This window comes from Electrophorus electricus, chromosome 15 (genome assembly GCF_041902795.1).
Source record: "Electrophorus electricus isolate QZ-2024a chromosome 15, ASM4190279v1, whole genome shotgun sequence".
Lineage (NCBI taxonomy): Eukaryota > Metazoa > Chordata > Actinopteri > Gymnotiformes > Gymnotidae > Electrophorus > Electrophorus electricus.
Window position 1 is genome coordinate 26150001 of NC_137511.1, and position 20000 is coordinate 26170000.

A 20000-nucleotide genomic window follows, 5' to 3' on the forward strand; every position below is an offset into this window, starting at 1 on the left:
AGTCCGATTTATTTGTGTAGTGATTTTTACAACAGATGTTGTCACAAAGCAGCTTTACAAATGTACAAGTTCAAGCCCCCAGTGAGCAAGCCAAGGGCGACAGTGGCTATGAAATCTCCCTACAGCAGCAGGAAGAAACCTTGAGAGGAACCAAGACTCAAAGGGGGGGGCCATCCTCCTCTGGACGACAACGGACACCACAATGGTGCCAAGAGTTGAATACAGTAATTGCTCATGCTGGTGGAGGGTGTGTAATCAGCTTCGGCGTGAACTATCCCGTGACCAGCGTCAGTCAACTTCGAGCTGACCCTTCGACCTCCCACCCTGCAACCCCGCCCTGGCCGTGGCGCTCACGCTGCTGTGACTCGTGCCCTGGTGTCAGGACGAGGTGGGAGCACGCAGAGCACAGAATCCGCGTTCCCGGGAGACCCCGTGACGGCTGAGATGCACTTCCACCGTGTTCCAGGATGTTGAGAGGTGGCTCAGAATGAATCACTGTGGCAATGTGTGCGCATGCATGATTGAGAGAGCGTGAGTGTGTGTGTGTGTGTGTGTGTGTGTTTCGAGTGATCAGATTTCATGTGCTCGGAACAGGATTACTCTCTACAAGTAGTCAAGAAGAAGCAGCTATTTATACAAAGAGAGAGCAACGCCCAGCAACAGGTCACACAAACACACACATACACACCCAGAGTTTATAACACACCATGCACACACACACGCAGTGTCTACAACAGAACACACACACCACACACACACACGAGACACACACCCAGAATCTACAACACACCAGATACACGCGCACACACACACACACACACACGCATGTAAATTTTTTCCTCTCACCTCATCTGTGCATCTGTACTAAGAAGCCTGCGTGTATTTGTGAGTGAGGCTATAGAGAGAACAGGGAGGCACTGAGACAGAGCAATAAAGAGACAGAGAGAGGAAAATGTGCGATGTGTATTATATGGATGTCCTTGGGCGTTATAATGTGTAATAGTAGAGAACGATGCGGACATACTGCGTCTGAGACTGTAGCAGCGCAGTTTGACTCGAGCTTACATGGAGTGTAATGGTGCCCATTAGCCATATGGTCTCAGAAAGGGTTTACAGCTACATTTACATCATTTATCTGAAGCTTTTATCCAAAGTGACTTTGGATATGTCTGAACACAACTTAAGGGTTTTGTTCAGGGACCCAAGAGCGGAAACCTGGCAGTGGTGGGACTTGAACTGGTAACCTTGTGGTTACTGGTCCAGTACCTTCGCCATGTTTCCAGGTTTCCTGCACTGATGTGTCTGCACAGTGAGGTGTCACATTAACGATATGTTGGCTTGTTTGTCATTACTGTTCTGCTGCAGTTGCTATTGTCACTGTTAGCAGCAGAGAGCTGCTATAGTGCACTACCCTGAACGTGGCAGGGCAGTGTTTGCTTGTTAGTGATGTAACTTCATCCATTTTTATATTTCCGTAAAAAGAGAAAACAGGAAGAAAAGTCTTTCTCAGAAAAATATTTCTCACCCCAGATGAACTTCCATGAGCTGTCCAACACTGGAGCTCTGTGTCTTGGCCTACAGATATCTCTCAAACACACATATCACACACACATACATCGCACACACACACACACACGCACACACACACACACATCACACACACACACACATACATCACAGACACACACATACATCACACACACACACATACATCACACGCACATAAACATCACACATACACACACACATACATCACACACACATACATCACACACACACACACATCACACACACACACACACATACATCACACACACACATACGTCACACACACACACACACACACATCACACACACATACATCACAGACACACACATACATCACACACACACACATACATCACACGCACACACACACATACATCACACGCACATAAACATCACACATACACACACACATACATCACACACACATACATCACACACACACACACACACATCACACACACACACACACACACACACACATACATCACACACACACATACGTCGCACACACACACACACACATCACACATCACACACACATACATCACACACACACACATACATCACACACACACACATGCATCACACACACACACACATACATCACACGCACACACACACATACATCACACACACATAAACATCACACATACACACACACATACATCACACACACATACATCACACACACACACAAACATCACACATACATTACACACCCATACATCACACACATATACATACACACACACACACATACATCACACACATATACATCACATATACATACATCACACCCATATATCACACCCATATATCACACAACCATATATATCACACACCACACATACATCACACACACACATACATCACACACACATACACAAACATCACACATACACACACACATACATCACACACACATACATCACACACACACAAACATCACACATACATTACACACCCATACATCACACACATATACATACACACACACACACACACACACACACACATACATCACACACATATACATCACATATGCATACATATATATCACACACACACACATATATCCCACACATATATATCATACATACATATATCTTACATACACATACATCCCACGCACACACACATATCACATACACTGCCAAGCTGGACTGCTGCCTTGGAGAGAAGCTTCTAGTTTCAATTTACACATGTCTAGCTCAGTCATAACTCAGTCATAGCCCAGTCATAGCCCATTCAAAGCCCAGTCATAACTCTGTCATAACCCTGTCATAGCCAGTCATAGTCCAGTCATAACTCTGTCATAACTCTGTCATAACCCTGTCATAGCCCAGTCATAGTCCAGTCATAGTCCAGTAATAACTCTGTCATAACCCTGTCATAGCCCAGTCATAGTCCAGTCATAACTCAGTCATAACTCAGTCATAGCCCAGTCATAGCCCATTCAAAGCCCAGTCATAACTCTGTCATAACCCTGTCATAGCCAATCATAGTCCAGTCATAACTCTGTCATAACTCTGTCATAACTCAGTCATAGTCCAGTCATAGTCCAGTCATAGTCCAGTCATAACTCTGTCATAACCCTGTCATAGCCAATCATAGTCCAGTCATAACTCTGTCATAACTCTGTCATAACCCTGTCATAGCCCAGTCATAGTCCAGTCATAACTCTGTCATAACTCTGTCATACACCTGTCATAGCCCAGTCATAGTCCAGTCATAGTCCAGTCATAACTCTGTCATAACCCTGTCATAGCCCAATCATAACTCTGTCATAACTGTCATAACTCAGTCATAGTCCAGTCATAGTCCAGTCATAACTCTGTCATAACCCTGTCATAGCCCAGTCATAGTCCAGCCATAACTCTGTCTGGTTGAATGATGCTGACCTGGGTAGTGCAGTGGACCTGGAGCAGTGAAAACACAGGCGTTATGACCTGAGCTGAACCGAGAGGTGTTAGTGGGTGGTGTTAGAGGGTGGTGTTAGTGGGTGGTGTTATTGGGTTCTGTTAGAGGGTGGTGTTAGTGGACGGTGTTAGATGGTGCTGACTACAAGGTTACAGTGAAGAGTACTAATTCATGTATATAATCAATGACATTGAATTTCTAATAATATTTATGTGTGTATATATGGGAAAGGCTGGAATCGGCCAGACTGACAGACGGCGCACAGGCCCTATTCATTGGCAGCACAGGAAGAAGTTCTGAACATGAAATCAGTAGAGGCTGGATCTACCACACCAGGCAGGACCCCAGATACAGGCTGTGCAGACACCCCTGAGACAATCAGTCCAGCACGTAACAGCGGGATGCAAGATGCCAGCAGGCAGAGCGCACATGGAACGCCATAAACAAGAAACATCTGTGCTGAGTATACAGAAACATCTGTGCTGAGTATAGGCTGGACAGTCCAAGGTCTAAGTGGGACACACCACTAAAGGTGGTGGAGAATGACTGCGCTAAGATCCTGTGGGACTTCCAGATGCAGACAGACAAGATGGTAAAGGCTAACCAACCGTACATAGCAGTGATGGACAAACAGCAGAAGAAGGTCAGTGATAGATGTTGCGATGTTGCGATAACAACATCAGGAACAAGGAACACGAGAAGCTCGAGAAATACTGAAGGGCTGAGAGACGAGCTGGAAAAGATGTTGATTCCTCTACACACTGTGTTCATACGGGGCCGAGGGGGACTTGAAAGAAGCGTTGTTTACATCAAGTACTGAATCTGATGTTAGCATGATGTTATTGTCAGTGTCAGACACTACATAATGTACCCAATCATGTACTAAGAATTCACATTTGTTTCTCTTTAACAGAACCAAGAAAGCAATTACCCAGGACCCCTGACCAGGTCAAGTTTGGTTAAGCATATACCATATGGAGACGTTATGCTGGTAGTTAAAAGATGAACTTTGAACTTTGACCTTAGCCCAAGTTAAGCAATGGCTGAAGTTGTACAGGAAGTCCACACCTAAAGCTCCTCCCACCTAACCAGTGTCTATATAGTCCCAAATCCTCTCTTTCCTCAATCACGAATCATACTACAGCTATAGCTGGACACATGCTCTGTGCCGGTAAGCCAAACTGGACATGCTAACGTGGAATATTTAGAACATCCTGTGTTTGTGGTGACCTGATTGTAGCTGGTCTAGTGAGCCACGCCCCCTGGATGGGACGGATGAACCAGCACAGGCTAAGGTCACCGTGGGTCATCCTCTGCATTCCAGGAGACCCGCCTACTGCAAAGGAACAGTTCGAGCTCCTAGAGTTTATCCCAGATCAAATGCTCACCTGCGTCCATGACAGCGGTCATGTGGGCTGTGTTTGGGGTTTTCTGTGAGTTTCTGGCTCATATGGAGACGTCCTTTTTCTGTCCGGATCACTAAAAATACCAGGATGCTCCTGCCAACCGTCTGGGGTTGCATTTTTCTGGCATTTGTTACTCGCCTAAATGATGGTTTGGTGGTATTTTGAACAAAGGGGAATTGTGTGGCTTTACCGCACACTGAAGTTGCTGTTCGCATGAAAATAGGACCCCGTCAGAGTTCTGCCTTTTATTCTGTGTGGGTCACATCCACAAACCCCCCTGCAAAAGTGTCCTAAGAGTTCATCTTACGTAGCTAGGAAATCTTATTTGTTCAGTCCTGTACAGACAGGAATGGGTATCCCTCATTGTTTCTGAAGGAATGAGCATCTTCTGATGTTACTTTTGTGGTTGTTGTGAAGTGTCAAACAAATGTATTCAAACTGAATTAATCGGATTTGTGAATTGAAGCGTTAACTGGTCAGTTAAAAAAGTCATTGAGTTCGCTGAAGTTGGGGAAAACAAGGTTATAAACATAGCAATTGCTAAACCACACACATGCACACACGCACACATGGTGGCATTTTATATTCAGACTGGACTAAATCTAATTATGAAATCTGACTCAATGTGGTTTGAGATTAGCTGAAGGTTTGAATGTTTGTGTTTTAAGTGTAGTTCATGTGTTTGTTTACTGGTCAATATTGTACTGGCTTCTGCATCTGTGATCATGGTTAATATGTTTAATAGAGGCTTCCAAAGGTGCATACTTAATTAAACAATTACATTTGCAGCTTGGAATCAGACTGAACCACAGTGTTTATCCCCAGGCTATCTGAAGTTCCCTGGATCTGTTCTTAATAGGCACATATACCAGAGTGTATCCAGAAATTTATCCAGAAACCTTTGGAAGGTCCTGATGGGTGTGAATCGGATTCGGTCTCTGTGGAGTGTGTGACTGACGCCACGGTGTTCCGCTGCAGGCTGGACTGATTCGCACGGATAACGGGGAGTTCTTCATCGAGCCCCTGGAGAAAGGTCAGCAGAAAGGAGAGGTCAAAGGTCGCGTTCACGTGGTGTATCGCCGGTCTGCTGTCAGAAGGGAAACGTGGTCCGACAGGACAAACCTCCACAATGAAGGTGAGTGAATGCAGGGTGAACGGAGGGTGAGCACAGGGTGAATGCAAAAAAAACATCTACTCTCAGGGTCAGTCTTTAGTCTTGCCATTTGAATGACTCTACAGTTGCGAAACCGTCTGCAACAATTTCGATTTGCAATTTTAATCTCAGGACCTGAAGTCAGGTGTGTGTTTTTGTTCCCCTGAGAGGTGTTTGTACAGACAGCGAAACACTCTGTGTCACTGCTGAGCCGATCCAAACCTTCCATCAGCCTCAGCTACTCCATACAAACCCGTCCAACCACAGAGAACCAGCTGCTAGCGCGAGAACTAACCCCAGTTAGTTTCCACACCACAGACGTTTACACTGACAGCAGGTAGCTGAAGCTTTTCTCCAAAGTGACTTACAAATATGATGGTGGCTTGGTTGCCTCTCAGCACCAGGGTTTAAGTCCCAATCTGGGTGGAGTTTCCATGTTTCTGTCAGCACCAGGGTCTTGGGTTTAAGTCCCAATCTGGGTGGAGTTTCCATGTTTCTGTCAGCACCAGGGTCTTGGGTTTAAGTCCCTATCTGGGTGGAGTTTCCATGTTTCTGTCAGCACCAGGGTCTTGGGTTTAAGTCCCTATCTGGGTAGAGTTTCCATGTTTCTCTCAGCACCAGGGTCTTGGGTTTAAGTCCCTATCTGGGTGGAGTTTCCATGTTTCTGTCAGCACCAGGGTCTTGGGTTTAAGTCCCAATCAGGGTGGAGTTTCCATGTTTCTGTCAGCACCAGGGTCTTGGGTTTAAGTCCCAATCAGGGTGGAGTTTCCATGTTTCTGTCAGCACCAGGGTCTTGGGTTTAAGTCCCAATCTGGGTGGAGTTTCCATGTTTCTCTCAGCACCAGGGTCTTGGGATCAGTATAGATCAATACACTTAACGATCAATACACTTATACATCAGTACACATACAGATCAGTACACATACAGATCGACACACTTACAGATCAGTACACTTACAGATCAATACACTTACAGATCAGCGCACATACAGATCAATACACTTACAGATCAGTAAACATAAAGATCAATACACTTACGGATCAGTACACTTACAGATCAATACACTTACAGATCAGCGCATGTACAGATCAGTACACTTTCATATCAGTACACATACAGATCAATACACTTAGAGATCAATACAATTACAGATCAGTGCACATACAGATCAATACACATACAGATCAGCGCACATACAGATTAATACACTTACAGATCGATACACTTACATATCAGTATACATACAGATCAGTACACTTACAGATCAATACACTTACATATCAGTACACATACAGATCAGTACACTTACAGATCAGTACACATACAGACCAATACACTTTCATATCAGTACACTTACAGATCAATAAACTTACAGATCAGTACACTTACAGATCAGTACACATACAGATCAATACACTTTCATATCAATACAATTACAGATCAGGACACATACAGATCAATACATTTACAAATTAGTACACGTTAATATCAGTACACATACAGATCAATACACTTTCATATCAGTACACATGCAGATCAATACACTTACAGATCAGTACCCTTACAGATCAGTACCCTTACAGATCAATACACTTATATATCAGTACACATACAGATCAGTACACTTACAGATCAGTACACATACAAATCCGTGCACATACAGATCAGTACACTTACAGATCAATACACTTACATATCAGTACACTTACAGGTCAGTACACTTACAGATGAGTACACATACAGATCAATACACTTTCATATCAATACACTTACAGATCAATACACTTATATATCAGTACACATACAGATCAGTACACTTACAGATCAGTACACATACAAATCCGTGCACATACAGATCAGTACACTTACAGATCAATACACTTACATATCAGTACACTTACAGGTCAGTACACTTACAGATGAGTACACATACAGATCAATACACTTTCATATCAATACACTTACAGATCAATACACTTACATATCAGTAAACATACAGATCAGTACACTTACAGATCACTACACATACAGATCAGTACACTTACAGACCAATACACTTTCATATCAGTACACTTACAGATCAGTACACATACAGATCAATACCCTTTCATATCAATACAATTACAGATCAATACACTTACAGATCAATACACTTACAGATCAGTATACATACAGATCAGTACACTTACAGATCAATACACTTATATATCAGTACACTTACAGATCAATACACTCACAGATCAGTGCCCATACAGATCAATACACTTACAGATCAGTACACATACAGATCAGTACCCTTACAGATCAATACACTTACAGATCAGTACACATACAAATCAGTGCACATACAGATCAATACACTTACAGAACAATACACTTACATATCAGTACACTTACAGGTCAGTACACTTACAGATCAGTACACATACAGATCAATACACTTTCATATCAATACACTTACAGATCAGTACACTTACAGATCACTACATTACAGATCAATATACTTACAAATCAGCGCACATACAGATCAATACACTTACAGATCAGTACACATACACACAGTACATTTACAGAAGAGTACACATACAGATGTTAATGTTTGTTAGTGTGGTATTAGTGTGTGTTAGTGTACTGTTAATGTGTCAGGACCAGTGTGTGGACTGTTCAGTTTGTTAGTGTTGTAGTACTGTGTGTTAGTGTAGTGTTAGTGTATGTTAGTATGTGTGTGAGGGGTCTGTTCTCGTTGCCCAGCTCTTGGTACCACAGAGCTTTAAATGATATGAGTAGGGTTCGCTATATTGTAAAAGTGTTAGTGTGTGTTAGTGCAATGTTAGTGCGTAGTGTGTAGTGTTAGTATGAGTGGAAGTCACTGTGTTGTAAATGTGCTAGGGTGTGTTAGTGTAATGTTAGTGTGTAGTGTTAGTGAGTTAGTGTGTGTTTGTGTATTTTTAGTGTGCAGTGTTAGTATGAGTAGGGGTTGCTGTGTTTTGTCTAATGTGTTAGTTTGTGTTTTTGTAGTGTTGGTGTGTAGTGTTAGTGTGTGTTAGTGTAGTGTTTATGTGTAGTGTTAGTGTGTAGTGTTAGTATGAGTGGAGGTCGCTGTGTTGCAAATGTGTTAGTGTGTAGTGTTAGTATGAGTGGAGGTCGCTGTGTTGCAAATGTGTGTGTGTAGTGTTAGTGTGTAGTGGAGGTCGTTGTGCTGTACATATGTTAGTATAGTGTTAGTGTGTAGTGTTAGTGTGTGTTCGTGTGTAGTGTTAGTGTAGTGTTAGTGTGAGTGGAGGTCGCTGTGGTGTTAATGTGTTAGTGTGTAGTGTTAGTGTAGTGTTAGTGTGAGTGGAGGTCGCTGTGTTGCAAATGTGTTAGTGTGTAGTGTTAGTGTGTAGTGGAGGTCGTTGTGCTGTACATGTGTTAGTGTAGTGTTAGTGTGTAGTGTTAGTGTTAGCATGTAGTGTTAGTGTGTAGTGTTCGTGTGTCTTAGTGTAGTGTTAATGTGTAGTGTTAGTATGAGTGGAGGTCGCTGTGTTGCAAATGTGTTAGTGTGTAGTGTTAGTATGAGTGGAGGTCGCTGTGTTGCAAATGTGTTAGTGTGTAGTGTTAGTGTGTAGTGGAGGTCGTTGTGGTGTACATGTGTTAGTGTAGTGTTAGTGTGTAGTGTTTGTGTGTCTTAGTGTAGTGTTAATGTGTAGTGTTAGTAGTGTAGTGTTAGTTTGAGTGGAGGTTGCTGTGGTGTAAACGTGTTAATGTGTAGTGGAGGTCATTATGGTGTACATGTGTTAGTGTAGTGTTAATGTGTGTAAATGTAGTGTTAGTGTGTGTTAGTGCAGTGTTAGTGTGTGTAAGTGTAGTGTTAGTGTGTAGTGTTAGTGTGTGTTAGTGTAGTGTTAGTGTGTAGTGTTAGTATGAGTGGAGGTCGCTGTGGTGTAAATGTGTCCAGAATTTGATTGGTCCTTTTATGTATCTTTATCATTAATGGAAATCTGTCTAATTCTGCCCTGTGTGTGTGTTTGTGGTGTTACTGTGTGTTTAATGTGTGTTAGTGTAGTGTTAGTGTGTGTTACTGTAGTGTTAGTGTGTGTTATTATTAGTGGAGGTCTGCCCTGCATGTTTGTTTTTGGTGTTAGTGTGTTATTATTAATGGAGATCTGTCTAATTCTGCCCTGCATGTGTGTTTGTAGTGTAAGTGTGTTAGTGTAGTGTTAGTGTCTCTCTCTCTCTCTCTCTCTCTCTCTCTCTCTCTCTCTCTCTCTGTTGACCGGTGTCCCCTGTATGCCTGTTTTTTTTTCATGACTGTTGTTTCCTGTTTTATAGTCTTCATTCCTTCATCTGAGCAGACAGATTCTGGTTCCGGAGGCTGCAGGTGTCAGAGTTTGTCATTCCTGCCATGGTGGTTTTGGAGTTTCAGTACCGAGTGAAGAGATTCAGGAGGAATGTTTTAGCATGGCATAATTCAACTGTCTCCTTAGCCATGTGTGTGTGGGTGTGCGCATGTGTGTATTGATGCAGAACAGGCGAAGACTTGAGAACATTGATGTGGCAGGTCATGTGTCACTTACAGATGTGGAAATGGGAGATTATGGCTGTTAGGGTGGGTAGATTAGGGTTGTTTGGAGATTATGGCTGTTAGGGTGGGTAGATTAGGGTTGTTTGGAGATTATGGCTGTTAGGGTGGGTAGATTAGGGTTGTTTGGAGATTATGGCTGTTAGGGTGGGTAGATTAGGGTTGTTTGGAGATTATGGCTGTTAGGGTGGGTAGATTAGGGTTGTTTGGAGATTATGGCTGTTAGGGTGGGTAGATTAGGGTTGTTTGGAGATTATGGCTGTTAGGGTGGGTAGATTAGGGTTGTTTGGAGATTAGGGTTGTTAGGGTGGGTAGATTAGGGTTGTTTGGAGATTAGGGCTGTTAGGGTGGGTAGATTAGGGTTGTCTGGAGATTAGGGCTGTTAGGGTTGGTAGATTAGGGTTGTTTGGAGATTATGGCTGTTAGAGTGGGTAGATTAGGGTTGTTTGGAGATTATGGCTGTTAGGGTGGGTAGATTAGGGTTGTTTGGAGATTATGGCTGTTAGGGTGGGTAGATTAGGGTTGTTTGGAGATTAGGGCTGTTAGGGTGGGTAGATTAGGGTTGTTTGCAGATTAGGGCTGTTAGGGTGGGTAGATTAGGGTTGTTTGGGGATTATGGCTGTTAGGGTGGGTAGATTAGGGTTGTTTGCAGATTAGGGCTGTTAGGGTGGGTAGATTAGGGTTGTTTGGAGATTATGGCTGTTAGGGTGGGTAGATTAGGGTTGTTTGGAGATTATGGCTGTTAGGGTGGGTAGATTAGGGTTGTTTGGAGATTAGGGTTGTTAGGGTGGGTAGATTAGGGTTGTTTGGAGATTATGGCTGTTAGGGTGGGTAGATTAGGGTTGTTTGGAGATTAGGGTTGTTAGGGTGGGTAGATTAGGGTTGTTTGGAGATTAGGGCTGTTAGGGTGGGTAGATTAGGGTTGTTTGGAGATTAGGGCTGTTAGGGTTGGTAGATTAGGGTTGTTTGGAGATTATGGCTGTTAGGGTGGGTAGATTAGGGTTGTTTGGAGATTATGGCTGTTAGGGTGGGTAGATTAGGGTTGTTTGGAGATTATGGCTGTTAGGGTGGGTAGATTAGGGTTGTTTGGAGATTAGGGCTGTTAGGGTGGGTAGATTAGGGTTGTTTGGAGATTAGGGCTGTTAGGGTGGGTAGATTAGGGTTGTTTGGAGATTAGGGCTGTTAGGGTGGGTAGATTAGGGTTGTTTGGAGATTAGGGCTGTTAGGGTGGGTAGATTAGGGTTGTTTGGGGATTATGGCTGTTAGGGTGGGTAGATTAGGGTTGTTTGGAGATTATGGCTACTGTTGCTGTTGGGAGATTAGGGATGGAGGGAGATTAGGATCCACAGTTGGATTGGTGCTCAATGTTGAGATTGATCTGATAGTTAAGAAACATCTTCTCTGTTCACCAGAAATAATTCAGATATGAATAAAAATATTTATTCCAATATGGATATGTTAACTACAATGGAGCCTTCAAAAATAAACAAACTGAATTTCCTCTCATGACAAGAGCAGATGTGCAGACACTGGGCTTTGCCTGAACGTTTGTTTCTGAAGATTTCAACCAGGCTTTGTCTTCTTGCATGGTTTGTTTTCTGAAGTTAAAAAAGCATCTGTTATTTATCACTTCCTTGGGTGGGACGTGTGCTCGTTACATGCGTAAAACTCCTGTCTGTGTTTGGATTCCAGTTGCAGACTTTGGGATCGCTGAACTTCCGGATGCTCTGGGAGTGATGGAAGAGAAGCTGTCAGAGTCTGCCCGCAAACGTCGCCATGCTAAAAAAGACAACTACAACATCGAGGTTCTGCTGGCCGTGGACGACTCGGTCGTGCGTTTCCACGGCAAGGAGCATGTGCAGAATTATGTGCTCACACTCATGAACATTGTAAGTAGCGTTCGGAAAGTGAGGTGTCTCCTCACACACCCAGTTGACAAAAGGTATGTGCAGGTATGATATAAAGGTGTGTACAGGTGTGATATAAAGGTGTGTACAGGTGTGATATAAAGGTGTATACAGGAATGATATAAAGGCATATACAAGAATGATGTAAAGGTGTGTACCGGTATGATATAAACACACACACACACACACACACACACACACACTCAATCATTCCAACACTCATTCACACATACAGCACAACTGCCACTCACAGTGCGACACTCAGTCATTTTGGCTTCGTTTCAGTGGCTCCGTGTACAGCTGTGCTCTGTGGGTCTTTATGGAGTAAATGTCTCATACTTTTATTTGATACATTTTGTGAACTGATTGTATTGTGAAGCCCCCTGCTAGAAAAGTATTATACAATTAAACATTCACTTACTGTGTGTGTGTGTAGAGCTGTGCTGTGTGTGTCTGTGGTCCTAGGTGTATCTGCAGTATCTGTAGTTCTGTGTGTTGCTGTAGTGCCGTGAATTGTGTCTTTGTGGTGTTCTTTGTGTGTGTTGAGCTGTACTGTGTGTTTTTTGCGTGTGTGTGTGTAGAGCTGTACTGTGTGTGTCTGGTCCTGTGTGTGTAGAGCTGTAACGTGTGTGTCTGTGGTCCTGTGTGTGTAGAGCTGTAATGTGTGTGTCTGTGGTCCTGTTTGTGTAGAGCTGTACTGTGTGTGTGTGTGTGTGTGTGTGTGTGTGTGTGTGCTTGTGTGTGTAAAGCTGTACTTTGTGTATCTGTGCTCCTGTGTGTGTAGAGCTGTATTGTGCGTGTCTGTGCTACTGCTGTGTGTGTGTGTGTGTGTAGAGCTGTGCTGGGTGTGTCTGTGCTGCTGTGTGTGTGTGTGTGTGTGTGTGTGTGTGTATAGAGAGCCTGTCGTGCACACTGTGCTTGGACACATTCTCCCTCACACATGTTCTCTTTGTTGTTTAAAGACATGGCATGTTCGTTTCTGTCCAGCTGAGGTGAAACTGTGTGTGATCTGAATATGTTCTCATAAACCCTGAGCTACTTACAACAGAAGACTCCCGATGAGTAACTCAGTGTACTGTAGTAAGAGATGTAGAGATGTGTACATGTGATTGAGATATAAGTTCATATAGGAGTGTGTGTAGCTGTGTGTGTCTGTAGGAGTGTGTGTGCCTGTGTCTTTAGGAGTGTGTGTGCCTGTGTCCTTAGGAGTGTGTGTAGCTGCGTCTGTCTGTAGGAGTGTGCGTAGCTGTGTCTGTCTGTAGGAGTGTGTGTGCCTGTGTCTATAGGAGTGTGTGTAGCTGTGTCTGTCTGTAGGAGTGTGTGTAGCTGTGTCTGTCTGTAGGAGTGTGTGTGCCTGTGTCCTTAGGAGTGTGTGTAGCTGTGTCTGTCTGTAGGAGTGTGAACGCATCTCAGTGGAGCTGGAATTCTTAAGCAAAACACTGTCACCTGCTTGTGAGCTAGGGTGATTGTGTGTGTGTGTGTGTGTGTGTGCGAGTGTGTGTGTGTCTGTGTCTGTGTGTGTGTGTGTGTGTGTGTGTGTGTGAGAGTTTGAGTGTGTGTTTGAGTGTGTGTGTGTGTGTGTGTGTGTGTTATTGACCATCCAAAGCCCAAGACAGCACCAGTCTAGCCGCCAGCATCTGAAACGACGTAACGCAGGCAGGCCCCGTGGACGTGTGAACTGACACTCAAGGCCATTTTCAGTCAGATGCCAGTTGGCACCTTGAGTGTGGGGCTCATCGCGGTCCAGGGCAGCTCTGGACACCTGGACCAACAGACCTCTCCAATCAGAACCGCTCTAGAACCGCACATGATCTCTCAGACCTCTCTAATCAGAACCGCTCTAGAACCGCACATGATCTCTCAGACCTCTCTAATCAGAACCGCTCTAGAACCGCACATGATCTCTCAGACCTCTCTAATCAGAACCGCTCTAGAACCGCACATGATCTCTCAGACCTCTCTAATCAGAACCACTCTAGAACCGCACATGATCTCTCAGACCTCTCTAATCAGAACCACTCTAGAACCGCACAAGATCTCTCAAAGCTCCCTGATGAGAAATCCTAAATAACGGTTTAGCCAGAGCTAATTAAAAGCATTCGGGATAATTAACCACAGCAGTTATTTATGTAACTGGGAGCCGTCTTGTTTGGTCTCTGCTGCTGTGGATATGTCACATAGATTAAAGAGTCTGTGTAAGGTTAATGCGGGAGGAGATGAAAGGGCGAGGCTTAGGGTTCCCGCCGGAGGTACTGTGTAGTCTGGACGTGTTTGGTCACAGGCACTGTTTGGCTCTGTAGTCCAGCACAGTGAACGGGAAAGGAAATCGTGATTGGAAGACTACACTGTCAGCTGCTTCGCCAGCGAAGAACACGGTACTGGATGAGGAAACTTTTAGACCTATTCAAAACCCACTGGACAGATGAAGAACAGTAACCTGGATAAAGTTGCACAGGGACTTGTCCTGGATAAAGGTACAGTGGGACTGTATCCTGGATAAAAGTACAGCTGGACTATATCCAGGATAAAGGTACAGAGGGACTGAATCCTGGATAAAGTTACAGTTGGACTGTATCCTGGATAAATGTACAGAGGAACTGTATCCTGGATAAAGTTACAGTTGGAATGTATCCAGGATAAAGGTACAGAGGGACTGTATCCTGGATAAAGTTACAGTTGGACTGTATCCAGGATAAAGGTACAGAGGGGCTGTATCCTGGATAAAGTTACAGTTGGACTGTATCCAGGATAAAGGTACAGAGGGACTGTATCCTGGATAAATGTACAGGAGGGACTGTATCCTGGATAAAGTTACAGTTGGAATGTATCCAGGATAAAGGTACAGAGGAACTGTATCCTGGATAAAGTTACAGTTGGACTGTATCATGTATAAAGGTACAGGGGAACTGTATCCAGGATAAAGTTACAGCTGGACTGTATCCAGGATAAAGGTACAGAGGGACTGTATCCTGGATAAATGTACAGGAGGGACTGTATCCTGGATAAAGTTACAGTTGGACTGTATCCAGGATAAAGGTACAGAGGAACTGTATCCTGGATAAAGTTACAGCTGGACTGTATCCAGGATAAAGGTACAGAGGGACTGTATCCTGGATAAATGTACAGGAGGGACTGTATCCTGGATAAAGTTACAGTTGGACTGTATCCAGGATAAAGGTACAGAGGAACTGTATCCTGGATAAAGTTACAGCTGGACTGTATCATGTATAAAGGTACAGAGGGACTGTATCCTGGATAAAGTTACAGCTGGACTGTATCATGTATAAAGGTACAGAGGGACTGTATCGTAGACTGTCGTTAATGTGGGCAGCTCGATCCAAAGCCCAGGAGCTGGCCCAAGGTCCAGTGTAACCTACTCACTGTTTGGTCTTGCTGAAGGCCAGCATGCTAACGTCAGCCGTGTAAACAGAGCCGTCTTCTGCTCAGATCCAGTGGTGTCCGCAGCAGACGTTGGACGGTATGTCATCTCTCCGCATGGCAAAGAGGATACTGGACTGCTCCCCGGAAGGTTGCCGGTTCAAGTCCCTCCACTGTTGGGTCCCTGAGGAAGACCCTTAATTCTCAGTTTCACAGTGATAAGGGGGCTGGGATGCTCAAGTTTTTTTTTAAAATAGGTCTCATTGAATATTGGAGCCTTCTGTGATGATATCAGTGATGCAGACATGATGCTAATATTATCAGTTAGGCTAATATAATTAAAACGGATATACTGCTATACCATGTAGTGATAAAACACACACACACACTCACCATTTTTATATGAATGGTGACAGAGTGCATCAATAGATAATTCTTGTGGTTTGGTCTGGTCTGATGGATGGTGTACTGGTTTGGTCTGGTCTGGTGGGTGGGGTACTGGTTTGTTCTGGGCTAATGGGTGCTTTACTGGTTTATGATGGAGAGAAATCCCTTGTAGACCAGGTGGTTGCTGAGGTGAACTTTGTTTATCTGAGGTGGACTCTCAGCTGTTGCGTAATAACTACTAGTGCCGGAAGCTTTGCCAAGGTCTTGCCAAAACATCGTACACGGTTACCCTTAGAGGGTTGCCTCATGGAGAGAGGGAGAGAAAGAGAGAGAGAGTGATTGATGGACAGAGCAAAGTGGGCAATAAAATTCAGACTCAAAGGTAAATTATGGAAATTTATGCACTGCAACATATAAAACACAATATTGGTTCTGCTTAATAATAGCTGAGCCCAGTTAATTCACCTCGAAAAAAAACATGAGACAGCATCCCAAATAAATCATTATAAATATGCAAATAGGAATCTGGGAATGAGGGACACAGACAGTTAGAATGAGAGGGAGATGGGGAGAGAGAGACAGGCTATGAGAAGTTGTTTTCCTGTTAATTATCATTAACATTGGAGTTCTTAAGAGCTCTTTCGTGGACCTGCTGCACGTGTTTGGCATTCCTTCTCACTCTCTGTCCGGCGTGATGAGATGTCGTGGTGCTTTGTGTCGGTTGTGCGTTTCCTGTGGCTCGGTTCCGTACCCGTCAGAAGGTCGGAACCAGAAGCCAGCAGGAGTTTCTGAAACTGAGCTCCTTCTAGAGTGAAGTTCTAGAGTTGCTCTCCCTCAGAGGGCAGGATAAGGGGAAATAATAACCCCCCACACAACATTCTGCAGCCCAAACATACCTGGCTAGCCCAAACATACCTGTACAGTCCATTCCCACCAATTACCTTGGAACTTGGACATTGGAATAGCCGGAGAACGTTGGGATGGGAGCTTGTTGGGAAATTCACATCGCCGTGTTCTCAGAGTGGTCGGAGTTGACTGGTCTGCTCTCAAAGGTTCATGCTGGTCTGCTCTCAAAGGTTCAACAAGTTGATATCCCTCAATGGGAGATACAGTGTGTGTAAGAGCTGTGGACCCAGTGTTGTTAATAATCGATAAATTGAACACTGTAAATGGGTTTTTTAACCTTTAGAAACATTTAGTGTTGAGAGCATGGTTATTTGCAGAGTTTTAAGATAAGGGATGTTCATTAAAATATCCTTAATGGCTTGTTTCCCATAGAACAATGCTATGAAATAAAATAATGCATATCAGGATGAAACAACAAATCAGACTGCCATAAGCACAGAAAAATACATGTAAAAATAAAGACCATTAAAAGGGATAATTTAATTTTAGAAAGGTCTGTCACACTGACGGCGTTGGTTCCTCCCACTCTCGAGGATTCCTCACTGCCTTCCTACCAATCAGCCATGCCCCCAACCCTTTGGCCACACCCCTTTACTCCTCATCTGCTCCCTCTTTAAAGTCTCATACTCTCCTAGCCAAGTTCGGAGCCTTTTTCCGTCTGTCCGAGTTCGCCTCTGCCCTGACCCCTAGCACTCTGGCGATCATGCCAGCCCGATCCTTTAAATAAAGTTTGCTGTTGTATCTGGTCTCACCGCTGCACTGACTGTCTCACTAAAAGCCTCAGCGACTGCACCGGGCTCAGTTCCATCTCTGGACAGGATAACCCGTCCCACACTTCTCAGTAATCGCCATCCTGGAAATGTGTTTTCCCCCTGGAGCGGACGTAGAATCTTGGAACTTTCTGATGGAATCTTTAATTGGAATCTTGTATTGAAATGCTACTTTACTTTGACGACAGAATATCCATAGAAAATAAAGTCTGAACTTCCGCATTTTTTCCACATTCTGGGAAGAGCACCTTGCAGCAACTGTAACCAGTAATCTGACTTTGCTCTGTGTGCCTGAGTCTGTCTGTGAGAGCATGACTGATCTCTCTCTCTCTCTCTCTCTCTCTCTCTCTCTCTCTCTCTCTCTCTCTCTCTCTTTCAGGTAGATGAAATTTATCATGATGAGTCATTGGGGACCACGATCAACATTGTTCTTGTTCGTATGATCATGGTGGGATACCGCCAGGTAAGACCCCATCTCCAGCTGCAGCAGGTTATGTAAGGGTTTCACACACATCCAAACATCACCCTGAGAACACCCCCCCCCCCCCCACAATGAAGCGTGGTACAATCCAAACATAACCCTGAGAACACCACTCCCACACTGAAGCATGATAGAATCCAAACATCACCCTGAGAACACCACCCTCACACTGAAATATGGTACAATCCAAACATCACCCTGAGAACACCACTCCCACACTGAAGTATGGTACAATCCAAAGATCACCTCTACTACCTGTAGAGTGTTACTGTAGTTTAAAACATCTACTACCTGTAGCGCGTCTGTTATTGTAGTTTAAAACATCTACTACCTGTAGAGTGTCTGTTACTGTAGTTTAAAACATCTACTACCTGTAGAGCGTCTGTTACTGTAGTTTCAAACATCTACTAGCTGTAGAGCGTCTGTTACTGTAGTTTAAAACATCTACTACCTGTAGAGTGTCTGTTACTGTAGTTTAAAACATCTACTACCTGTAGTGTGTCTGTTATTGTAGTTTAAAACATCTACTACCTGTAGTGTGTCTGTTATTGTAGTTTAAAACATCTACTACCTGTAGTGTGTCTGTTATTGTAGTTTAAAACATCTACTACCTGTAGTGTGTCTGTTATTGTAGTTTAAAATATCTACTACCTGTAGTGTGTCTGTTATTGTAGTTTAAAACATCTACTACCTGTAGTGTACCATTTGTGTGTAGGGATTAGTTATCCCGTGAGCCGTTTGTGTTGGGAGATTAGTTAGCCTGTTGATTGTGGCAAGCAGCCAGCAGTGGTCCCAGGGTCAGGTGACCCGAGCAGGCGTGTCCCGTGTGCTGCCGGTAGCAGCAACCACTCTGTTTACAATCATCGAGCTGAAGTGTGTGTGGATTCCATCTGTTCTGCTCCACCACTCTGCTCAGATAAGGTTCCCCACGCCTGGGCTGCAGAGCAGTGTTTGTCATTGATGTTTTGGTCTGTAATCAGATTCACATATAACAATATCATGGACACGTGTTTGCTGACGTGTGCGCGCGCGTGTGTGTGTGTGTGTGTATGTGGGCGTGTGTGTGTGCGCGCACACGCATTTGCGTGTAGTCGATGAGCCTGATCGAGCGGGGGAATCCGTCTCGGAGCCTGGAGCAGGTGTGCCGCTGGGCGAACGCCCAGCAGAGGTCGGACCCTGGACACGCTGAGCACCATGACCATGCCATCTTCCTCTCCAGGCAAGACTTTGGTCCTGCAGGTATGCAAGGTAGGGTACTCCCTCGGTCGAGGCTTGTGCAGCGCGCGTGCTGGCCGCCGCACTCGCGCAGGTAAGGCGTCTGGAAGACCCCCTGCGTCACGTAAGCGCTCTTTCTGCATGGTCGCCACCTCGGCACGTGCGTGTTGGTGCCGAGCTACGGAACCGGCCGGCTGTTCTCCGGTGAGAGTTTTTGGCATGTAGAGAGAAAGAGGAACGCTCGTTAGCCTAGCTGCTGACTAGCAGGACCGGAGGGTGACGAAGCATTTAGGAACTCCCAGTCAGCGTGTTTAATCCCAAAATCACACCAAGAATCAAACTGAAAAACTGGCATTGAGGGCTAGCC

The 20000-nt window shown here is 44.3% G+C and overlaps 1 protein-coding gene across 5 annotated transcripts in view; it reads left to right on the forward strand.

Moving 5' to 3' along the window:
• Positions 1 to 20000, forward strand: part of adamts14 (ADAM metallopeptidase with thrombospondin type 1 motif, 14) — a 53929-nt gene that overhangs the window by 5640 nt on the left and 28289 nt on the right. For 4 of the 5 annotated variants that reach the window (XM_081697487.1, XM_081697486.1, XM_081697485.1 and 1 more), the window contains exons 3-6: positions 5853 to 6009; positions 12282 to 12478; positions 18317 to 18400; positions 19510 to 19666. In XM_081697487.1, coding sequence (XP_081553613.1) covers positions 5853 to 6009; positions 12282 to 12478; positions 18317 to 18400; positions 19510 to 19666 — 595 coding nt within the window. The remainder of the gene's footprint in view (positions 1 to 5852; positions 6010 to 12281; positions 12479 to 18316; positions 18401 to 19509; positions 19667 to 20000) is intronic. The other variant, XM_035533806.2, reaches the window with a different exon arrangement.